The sequence below is a fragment of the Xyrauchen texanus genome, chromosome 2, assembly GCF_025860055.1.
Source record: "Xyrauchen texanus isolate HMW12.3.18 chromosome 2, RBS_HiC_50CHRs, whole genome shotgun sequence".
NCBI classification, from domain to species: Eukaryota; Metazoa; Chordata; class Actinopteri; order Cypriniformes; family Catostomidae; genus Xyrauchen; species Xyrauchen texanus.
Window position 1 is genome coordinate 3,738,977 of NC_068277.1, and position 11,550 is coordinate 3,750,526.

At 38.1% G+C, this 11,550-nt stretch overlaps 1 protein-coding gene across 1 annotated transcript; it reads left to right on the plus strand.

Moving 5' to 3' along the window:
* The first annotated feature begins 3,553 nt into the window (after nt 1–3,553).
* LOC127617357 (uncharacterized) lies at nt 3,554–6,669 on the plus strand. Its single transcript, XM_052089363.1, has 6 exons — nt 3,554–3,815; nt 4,373–4,638; nt 4,754–4,944; nt 5,172–5,265; nt 5,632–5,825; nt 5,925–6,669. Exons 1-6 carry the CDS (start codon nt 3,783–3,785, stop codon nt 6,113–6,115), a joined length of 969 nt encoding a protein of 322 aa, XP_051945323.1. The 5' UTR covers nt 3,554–3,782; the 3' UTR covers nt 6,116–6,669.
* The last annotated feature ends 4,881 nt before the right edge of the window (nt 6,670–11,550 follow it).

An 11,550-nucleotide genomic window follows, 5' to 3' on the forward strand; every position in this document is an offset into this window, starting at 1 on the left:
AACCTTCATTTATTAACGTGTTTTGTTCTTTCATAGCTCATGTCACGTCTTCATACATTGAATTACCGGCTACTTACCTGTAGGGATGGGACGATTACGGTTTCACTATAAACCACTATAAAATGTACTGACGGTTAGTATTATCGTTTCAAATTTAATTATCATTAAAACCGTGTTTGATTATCGCAATTTTGGGTGCCAGGGAGGAAGGCAAAAGAAGCAAAACCCCGACCTCTGTGGTCAGTATTTTAAAACAAGCCTGATTTGCTGCATATATTACAACAGTGTTTGTTGGACTACATAGCCATTTACTATTTCAGTTTTCAGTGCACTTCAAGCATAATACATATACAATACAATATACACCTTTTACACATACTCATACATAACATACTTATGTCAGATTTGGACAGGTCTAGAAATATAGTGCTATATAATGTAAATACAATGTCTGGAAGTAGTGTATCTGTGTTTGTGCATGTGTGTATATGTGACTCATTTGTAGGATACTGTAGTGTTGATGATACCCAGCTTGTTCTGACATTAACAGGTTATCGGATTCTTGTGTGTTACCTCTATGTAGTTCTTCTGTGGTAGTATGGTTTTTCATAGTATGCTCCTTAATCACATTAAAGATTGCTCAGGTTTCACATATCTTCAAGTAATTGTGTTGATTTGACACTGACTACCATAGACTATAATGGAAAATTGGTTTCTGTTTACACAGTATATGAGAGGGTTGAGTCTTACCTCCAGGTCTTATGAAATCTAAAACTAAACCAAATCAATATTTCATGAAATAGGCAATAGGCTTCTTGTAAAGGTATTACTTTTACTAGTAATTAGAATGGTATTTCAGTGCACTTAACTTCTAACTTTTGGGAGTTGATCAAAACAGTTCTCTTTTGGATATATAATAACAATGAGATATTCTGTAGCCTACTGATTATCAGTTTGTCGCATGTTTAGACCTTGTATGTGTGTTGCACAACACATGTTGCACTTGGCGATCACGGTGGGGATTGATATGGTAGTGGACCATGATGGTCATAGAAGAAGTGAAGGAGCAGTACCCCCCAATTATGGTGGGGTAATTCGCACTCTGATTATATCTCATGTTTAACCACTAGACATCAGAGCCAGCGGCAAACGTCAGAAGCACTAGCCGAGGTAAGGCTGTTCCAGGTGGGGTACATGAGCGCTGAGCGCCTGGATCTCTCACTCCGAAAACGTCAGATAAAAATTTTAAATAGGCTCTATCTTTATGAATAAACCATAGATTTGAGCTTTAGACAACTACATTGTCGACTGAAAAACTATTAAAACTACATTTCGTGACACAATAACAGTAGTATTTTGAAATTTCTAATTATATAATGGCCAAATACAACCAGAAACAAATGTTCAGTCTTGCTTGTGAAAGGTAATTCCTCGAGACCTGTTTTCAATTGTGTGGTGATTTGTACAGCCCCAAGCAGCACAGGAAACACATTTTTCTCAATTTCCGGTATGAAAGTTATGGGAAAGTTGCCCTCCGCAATGTGGCGGCACCTTTGACGTACGCTCCGGCGGGCAATTGGGCGTTTATGTATTTATTATGTCTATGATAAAAACGAGCCAGACAATACTCTTTTTCCCGCACATTTTTACTGTGGAAGAAATGGCAAAAACATGAAGTGCTGCATGCATATATGTGAGGGAAATGGACCCACCACTCCCTTCACAGACATAAGTTGGGAGAAATTTATTAAATCGGTGTTTCTGTGGAAAGACCTTGAATGCAGAGAAAGTCTTATAGCAGAAGAGGCAGTACAGGCATACAAGTTACAAAGCCAGGAACCTACAAACCAGTTAGTCAAACCAGCTAACTTTGGCTACCACAGGGAGTGCTACAGCCATTTCACAAATATCACGAAGATAGAACGAGCACAAAGGAGAAGAGAGAAGGCAGTATTAGTTGAAGAAACTGCAAATGAAGGTTGGTATTGTATTGTATAGACAGGAGGTGCAGTAAAAGACATACAGTGCAGTATTATATTGTATAGATAGGTGGTGCAGTTTAAGACATTCGGTACAGTGTAGTCAGTAGTATACATTTAAGAAAGTAGTATGTTTTACAGTAATATAAATTACATAAATGTGAATAATAGATCATAATAGAAATGGATATGCAGTATGAACAAACACATACAGTTATGTGCAGTGTAGTAGCAGTAACAGTATAATAGTACAAATAATATAGAAGATGGTAGGAGATTTCTACGGAGTGGACTGGATGACACTTCCGCCAGCTCCAGAGGCCATACTGGAACTTGTGCACTGCTCATGTAAAAAAACAAATTGTGTTAAGGGTAGATGCACATGTAAACTGCATGAGCTGCCATGTACAAACCTCTGTCAGTGTGTAAACTGTGACAATAAGTCACTTGAAGATGACTAGGGCACATGTGGTTTTGTAAATACACATGTGGGGAGGGGTGTGTGTGTGTGTTTGTGTGTTGGCTACTCCTGCAGAAGTAAATCTGTTCATTATAACTCTGCTCTGTTTGATAGCCTATGTTCTTTGATAGTATAATCTTATTTCTATTACATGCCGTTCTTCTTGAGCTCTTAGCTCTCCGGTTATAATATTGGCTGCTTGCTGACCCTTTAATGTTATGTCAGATGTAACTGATAATTAAATATGTCTTAACCATCAAGAGGTTCATGTTTACCTTGAGTTTTTGGCGAACATTTGCAAAACAGTCGGAGGTAATTATCCGCGGACATACAGTGGAGCTGTAGCCTATGTGAGTTGGACGAAGTGTTACCGTTAGAATTAAGTATTTAAACTTTACACCAAATCAAATATGTAATCGCATGATGCTAGCTACTGCTAGTTAGCCAGCTGAAACTACCCTACTTAAAACGACACTAATGAGATGCTTACATTCATTTTAATTCCAAAATCTAATCCAAGCTAATCTCAAAAATAATTATATATATCTCTTGCGATCGTATGCAGGAGATTAGCTTGGTTTAGATTTTGGAATTAAAATGAATATATAGGCCTAATATATATATATATATATATATATATGAGATTAGCTTGGTTTAGATTTTAGAATTAAAATGAAGGATGCATTAATCTAATAGTAATGTCGTAGTTTTGGTTCAGAGCTGTGACCTAACGTTAGACATGCTAGCTACTGCTAGTTAGCCAGCTGAAACTACCCTACTTAAAAGGACACTAACGAGACGCTTACATACGTTTGAACAACACAGTGTACAAAACAAACATTTTTTATAGATATCATATTCTAATTAAATGAATACTTACAATCACAAAAACAATGTCCTTGGCGATAGTCACTGTGGTGCTGCCGCCACAGATGCTGCTCGTGTCTGACAGCTGAATCATCCGTGTAACAGCTGTTCTAAATAAGCTACATCTGATTGGTTAATAATAATCCTATGTCAGTATCTTGCCACGCTATTGGCTCGACTGATATAGTAGGCAACCGCGTTTGCCTGCATATTTACGGTCGTGCATTATGATTTTGGGGGAAAATGTGCAATAAATGGGAGTGTGGGATCATCCATTTCGAAAAGTAAAGCAGATACGGGCCCTCGGCCCACCGTCTATTAATTCTGCGTTGGTATTTTTTTGTGACCCGGAAGTTACTCCCGCCACGCCAAGACCCAGCAAACGTAAACATTTGTTGATGTCCACGTAAACGACAATGGAATTAAGTTATGTTCTCTTTTGAGGAGGCAAACGGGTTACACTAAAGGATGATGACATGTCTGTGGACAAGATATGCAGGATATTTCAGGTGCTGTTATTGTTCAATATATAATATATTACACAATATATAAGTAGCTATAATTTACAGTTTTGCACGTAAGTACATAACGTTATGTTGTGGACTTGCCAACACAGTTCACAGAGCCTTGGTTAGCTAGCTTGGTGTTTCTAGACAGGTAACGTTATCATTAAAGTTAGCATGAGTTCTTGCTAATGTTAGTAACACTACTTTGCTAACTACCTAACTTTATTTGTTAAAATGTGATGGAACGGTACATGTATTCGTATGGAACCGAAACGGTAAGTTACAGTGCACTGTTGGTGCATGAATTTTTATGGATAATACACTGTATAAAAATAGATACAAATCTAAATAGCGATAAATTTCGCTCTATCTAATTGCGATGTCAAGCAGTGAAAGAGGCGCGGGCGCGATCGAACTGTGTGTGTGTGTGTGTGTGTGTGTGTGTGTGTGTGTGAGAGGCGCGATCGCGATCAAACTGTGTGTCTGTGTGCATTTGTCTTTTTACAGTTTTTAAATGTTCTTTAAACTTATGGTATTTTTCATTCTATGCACTTCAACAGGTTGATGGCAGCAGTCTGTACATTACAGATGATGCAAACACCGCAACATTTCCAGAGCCGTCTGGACATTTTTGCACCCCCAATCTTATTCATCGCGGTCATTACGAGGTCCACGGAGATCCAGATCAAAGTCAGCTTCCTGCAAGCAGAGCCCTACCCACTGCTGCTGTTCCTTTTCCTTTTGCTTCTGCTTCCACCGAAACACCACGACCTTTCCCTGGAACTCCACGAGCTACTGGCCTGTTCCCTGCAAGATCCTTCCAAAGGTTACTTGTTAAATATGCAACTGAACTCTGCTGATAAAATGTCATCCTATAGCTAAAATATTAATATAATTTTAGGCCCACAGGTGTGATTTTAAACAGTCTGGTTTATCCATAGGACAATCCATGTTGCTGAAATAGTGAATGACAAGCTCAGTACTTCCAGGACAGTTGTCATTCGCTTTTTGGAAGCTGATGCAACCGTTGAACGAATAACAGCAAAGGTGAAGGATGCATTAGGCTGTGATGAGCCAATTACCCTGACAGACAGCCAAGGAAATGAAAAAGTGGACTCAGATGGCACAAGAAGTAAGTTTTATGAACAGAATGTTGCTTCTAATAGCTCGTTCAGAGACAGTGCATATGGGGATTTAAAAAAAAAAAAAAAACACTGGTTGGATTTTAATCATTATAGGGTGGTTGTGTACACACTGCCAACAACACACATTTATGTTCAAACACCATGTAAAAGTGAATTTTGCATAATAGGTGCCCTTTAAATACAAAAGTGAAGTAAATATTGTCTGATTCCTAAGGTTCCCAATACTGGAAACAGAACTCCAGAAAAATCTACGCCATCTCTGAATATGACTTTGTAGAGTTCCAGAATGGAAGAAGAGCTAAAGCAAGGTAATACAACATTTCATGTGAAGGCAAAATCATATGAATGTAAAAAATTAAGTATTTGAGATATGTGAGTTACATTGTGTTGCAGATCCTTTTTTCATTACATGCATGATTAATATTTGAAAATAATTTTGACTCATAGTTTTGAGTCTTGGTCATGAATTTATTCATTATGATACTTTATGATACATAAAGTATGATACATACTATTTACTCAACAGAAATGTAAATTTACAACAACTAAGAGAATGTATCTTAGGTTGACACTATTACAGAGTAAAATATTCAGAAAGATGTTTAATCATTTGTTCACAGTATACACCATTTGAATACATCTTGAATCATTTCTTTTCTGATCCTACATTTAAGTCGAAGGGCTGAAGACAGTTTGAGTGCACAAGAGGTCATTGGTAAAATTAACCAACTAAAGCAAGCTGCAGAGAGCCTCCAAGACATCACTACAACCATAAACCAGCTGTCTGAGCTTGCAAAGTCCAAAACCACAATGCCAGATGCTTGTCTGCACACTTTAAAGGACACATTCACCTGTCTAATTTGTAAAGGTATGTGTAAGTTATGTAACAGTAGGTACATATACAGTACATGTTAATTTCCTTTTTATATTGAAATAAACTATAAAATCTTTGATTACAACCTTGCAGCTCTAATGGAAGAGCCCATGTTTTCCACATGCTGCGAGTCTCTAGTTGGATGCCGAACATGTGTGGAGCAGTGGCTGTTAACCGCAGATCACTGTCTGAAATGCAGAGCTCAAGAGGTTGACTCTGAGGTGCACCAGGTTAAGGGTATTTCTGCTTTCCTGTCTTCTTTCAAGGAGATACAAACAGAGTAACTCATGTAACATTGTTTCAGCAAGGATGGCATCCATGTTACTGGAAAGCTACAGAGGCTGCAAAGTTTGCATTTTAGCAAACACCACAGCTGTTGATATTATTAATCTGTTTTCTCAGAGGAATATGAACTTGTTAAAAGAATCATCTGTTGTGGTGTTATGTTGGAATGGCAACCTGCAGCTTTCCAGGAACAATGTCTAACCATCTCTGGTTTGCATTTTTCGTTATCGCATCGGTTTGATACATGGTTGTAATGTTTAATCCCGTTTGATGTTTTATAAAACATTTTGGAATGGAGCAGTTGTTCTTAACAGCAATTGGACACTTAAAAGTACAGTTTAAAAAGGAAGTAGTTAAAACAGATTAACTGATGTTATGTTCTTTATTGTGATCTGCTGAGCTAGATTTTTAGACAAAAGCTCAACTTCTTTACATGAAAATTACATTTAAAACAAAGACTTTATAAAAAAATAAAGATTGTAAGTGCTGTGTATTCATTGTAAACAATCAGAGTTACTGCATTGTTAGTGCAATTTATCTTGTTATGGACTGAAACCACTTTTACAGTTTCCGCTGTAATAAATGTTATTTTTGTTAGTATACTGCTTCTTTATTGACCACTGCAGGTCACACACACCTTCTGGTGAAATCAATAAGAGACCTAACTGCATCTTTAAAAGAGCTGTAGTTATGGTGAACCACATTTTCATACAGTGATAACATGTCAAAGTGAGAACCAAACTCAGTTTCAGTCCATTGTTGGGCCTCTTCAGAGGGGAAAGGATCACATCCAAAAATGGATTCCCTTTTCAACGCGGATCCCATTTCCTGCTGATGCAGGTCAGCTGCAACAGAACCAACAGGCAGAAGGTCCTCGGGAAGTTTTGCAGGACACCCTTCTTTAGCCAGGTCATTTGGTATTCCCTTTCCTGTAAGACAGCATGTTTTACATGTTGAATCTGCCCATATACTGTAGTTTCAATATACATTTTCAGTTTAATTAGCTGCAAATGAATTAATTAAATAGATATTGAAATCTATAATAGAACAGTAAAAATTATTTAAACTGCTTAATATGTCATGACATTGATGTAGCCAGAAAAATGAAATTTATTATACCTGGGATCCTGTGTGCATTCCATGCCTCTGTGACTTTTGTGATGCCAATCCTAGCCATCTGGCATGTCAGGTTTGACACACAATACTTTGATGTGTTGTCCTCCATGTTCAGTTCATCTTGGTCCACCAGCTCTACCAAAGCGGTCTTCAAAGGGTAGTTGACTCTGGCATTCACCTCCGACCACATTCTCTCGATCATATGGTTCTGTGCAGGTTTTTAAGTATAGTGTTAGTCTGCCTGCCCTCATTAGAAATACAATGGCAAGAAACCTGGATTCATTTTTAACAAAAAAAAAATGTCACCCTTGTAGAAGGAGTCTGTAGGTAAGGCTGCCTTTGAGTATTGTGTCTGTGTTCTGCCAGCTTTTCCTGTATGAATAATGCCAGATAAAACTCTTTTCCGCAGTCAACTCTGACCTGATCCCATAGTCCATAGGAAAGTACAGCAGGTCTGAAGACAAATCACAGACAAACATAAAATATAACCTTTACACATATACAGCATTAGTCTAAGCCATAAATCCCTGAAGTGCTAATTAAAAGTCCAAAGCACTTAAAAAACAATTCCAGCTGCACTCCACACACACACACACACAAGGTGGTGTGACACCAAAATCTGTGACCCATCAGATTCTGTGACCCAAATAGGAAGTAAAGTGCTCAGGGTGGTTGACGTTGTGAATTGGTTGCAGTTTGGTTAGGTTTAGGCACCAAAACTACTTGGTTAGGTTTAAGAAAAGATTGTGGATTGGGTTTTGACACAGAATCTGATGGCTCGCAGAATTTGGTGTTACAGCGGCAAGCTACCACACAACCACCGAGCAATTTGGGCACAGTGTCTTGCCCAATGACACTTTGACATGCAGACTACCACTACTAGCACTTATTTTACCTGTACACTTCCTCATAAATGATGATGTTGTTCTTTATTGGCATAGTGGAGTGACTGACAATCTTCTTGCTGAAACCATCGATAGCCATTACATGGGTCACTCCAAACATAACAAGCTTTTCATTCTGATCTACATGTAGCTTGTGCCCCATGTATTGTGCATTGTAGGGTATGGGGTTCAGATTTCGGGCACCCTAAAATATAAGAACGACATTATTAAAAAATCTCAATAATCCTTGATTTCTATGATAAGATTCACCTACACCAAGTTACAGTGGGGTCCAAACATCTGAAGCCCTATTTCAGCAAGCAGGCTTAACAGACACTGAACTTATCCCTGAGCTCTGAGGTGACTAAATCTGAGATGGGAAAGTCAGAGTTTTTGGTTCCAGAATAGCTGATAGAATTAGTTCAATCAACTTGTTGAACCGGTTGGAAGTACGTGAGTGGGGATGAAAAAAGCTATCGTCAATGCTCAGATACTACGATTTACCATGGCAACGGGTGAATAAAGAGCAGAGCCTCCAATCTAATCCAGTGGCACTAGAAATATGAATGTGTGCCAATGCGGACCATGACATTTATCATTTATAAAAACAGGAGTGGAGGAAGGATCAATAAGTTCACACACAGATTTTCTCACAGTATAAATGGGTCGATTTGTCAATGTAGCATTAAATTAATAGATTGTCTATTTTCATCTAATGCTACCTCACCACCACTGATTTGGATATTTTCCTTGTCCTGGATGTTCCCTTTAGATTGTGCCACTGCTCTCTGATATATGTTCATTTATCTCTTTAACAAATAGGATTTAAGCAAATGATTCCTTTGCATGAGATTTGGTTTTCCATTTCTGTTTCACTGACATTGCATTATCTTGTCATCAGATCAACCCAGGCACAGGCTTTTTGTTCCAGAGCTTGAAATTTAGTACATTTACATGCACAATCTACAACTCACACCTTAAACCATGTTATTTTACCAGGAAAAGTTCATAAACTATTTTTAGCAAAAAAAACAGTCAACTGGTCGATTTTGACCACATTAGTTTAGAAACTCCTTAGTTTGATTGGAAATCTCAAATGGTCTTTACACTGAAAACATGGAAGAGAAAATATGTGTAGAGGCAACATAAATATAGTGAAACAGAAGTCACAAGGGCATGAAAGTTCATGCGCATGATAAATAGACAGACAGACAGACAGGCAGGCAGGCAGTCAGGCAGAGAGATAGATAGATAGATAGATAGATAGATAGATAGATAGATAGATAGATAGATAGATAGATAGATAGATAGATAGATAGATCTATAAATATATCTATCACCCCATTTTTTTTTCTCCTCTGCGGTACACAGATTATTGCATCGATCTCAAAGCACCACTTATCAAGAACAACCACCACCAACAACAAACAATTGCGTGAGTTATTCACATCAATCTCAAACCCTCACCGCTCAGAAACAACAAACAATTTGCAGTAAGTCATGGCATCCGCTCATGTTATTTGTTCCTGCATTGCATGTCACATGTTTACAATAGCCTCCTCTGTCAGCAGTGAGGGATTCACTTGTGATAAATGTAAGGAATTAGTCAGGCTGACGGAGAAGGTTAATGAGTTTGAGACTCGCATCCGAACGCTAGTAAAGGTCAGTGAGAAAGAGAAGCTGGTAGATACTGTTTCGGATGCAGGCAGTACAGAGAGCAACATACACACTTTGGTTCCGGCTATAGAGCCCCTGCAGCAGGGCATTTGGGTGACGTCTCGCATACTCGTTCAGCAAAGAGACACCACTCTCCTGTTCCTGTTAGGGTTTCCAATCAATTATCCCCACTCAGTGATACACCCACTGAGAATCATATTGAAAGAGTCCTTGTTATTGGTGATTCTATTGTAAGGAACGTGGAAATAGAGACTACAGCCACTATTGTTAATTGCATTTCGGGGGCCAGAGCGTCTGACCTCAAATCAAATGTACAAGTGCTGGCTAATGCTAAACGTAGATTTTCTAAAATTGTTATCCATGTCGGCACTAACGATGTCCGGCTTCGTCAGTTGGAGATCACTAAAGATAATGTTAAAGAGGTGTGCAAATTTGCAAAAACGATGTCAGACACTGTAATATGCTCTGGTCCCCTCCCTGCTCGTTGTGGTGACAAGGTTTATATTAGATTAGTGTCACTGAATGGCTGGATGTCTGAGTGGTGTCTGAAGAATAAAATAGGATTTATAGACAATTGGAAGAGTTTTTGGGGTAGACCTGACCTGCTAAAGAGAGACGGACTCCATCCCTCCAGGGAAGGTGCCGCTCTCCTCTCTAGTAATTTGGCTCATAGTCTTAATAATGATAGTAATTGACTAACTGGGGGCCAGGTCAGGAAGCAGACAAACTTGTTAATCCGAACGTCTGCTAGCTGCCTTGAGACGTCACACAGGTCACATAAACTACAACACATAGAGACTGTATCACCTAGATATCACATAGAGACTGTGTTTGTTCCCCGAACTACGAAACACAATACCCTCACTAAATCATTTAGAAATGTTTTTATTAAGGTCAAATTGAACAAAACAAACAAATTAAAAATACACATCATATAAAAATAGGGCTACTAAACATTAGATCTCTTTCTACCAAAGCACTAATTGTCAATGAAATTATTACAGATCATAGATGGGATGCGCTCTGTTTGACTGAAACCTGGCTTAAACCAGATGAATTTATTATTTTAAATGAATCTACTCCTCCACGTTATTGTTATAAACATGAGCCTCGTCTGAAGGGTCGAGGAGGAGGTGTTGCTACAATTTACAGTGAAGTTTTTGGTGTTACTCAGAGGACAGGATATCAATGTAAGTCTTTTGAACTAATAATGCTTAATGTGACACCGTCAAATATAAATAAAAAATCTCTGTCGTCTTTTACCCTTGCTACAGTGTATAGATCACCTTATTCTGATTTCCTTAGTGAATTTGCAAATTTTTTATCAGATCTTGTAGTTAGTGTAGATAGAGGCTTAATTGTTGGTGACTTCAACATTCACATAGATAATGAAAATGATACATTGGGATTGGCATTTATTAATATTCTCAACTCTCTTGGAGTCAGACAAAATGTAAAAGGCCATAATGATACGCTAGATTTAATTCTTTCATATGGAGTTGATGTTGATAATATAGAAATTCTGCAGCAGAGCGATGACATCTCGGATCATTACCTCGTCTCTTGTATGCTGCAATCAACTAATGTTACACAGTTTACATCACGCTATTGTTCAGGTAGAACTATTCTTTCGACCACCAAAGATAGCTTCACTAATAATCTTCCAGATCTATCTCATACACTCAATAAACCCCAAAGCCCAGAAGAACTTGATGAAATAACAACAAATTTAACTTGATGAAATAACAACAAATTTA

Excerpts from the sequence above, each read along its gene's own strand:
- LOC127617357 (XM_052089363.1), top strand. The coding sequence starts at position 3,783 with ATGTCTGTGGACAAGATATGCAGGATATTTCAG. Across the intron at positions 5,266-5,631 it reads GGAAGAAGAGCTAAAGCAAG|TCGAAGGGCTGAAGACAGTT; the intron begins GTAATACAACAT and ends CCTACATTTAAG. Across the intron at positions 5,826-5,924 it reads CACCTGTCTAATTTGTAAAG|CTCTAATGGAAGAGCCCATG; the intron begins GTATGTGTAAGT and ends ACAACCTTGCAG.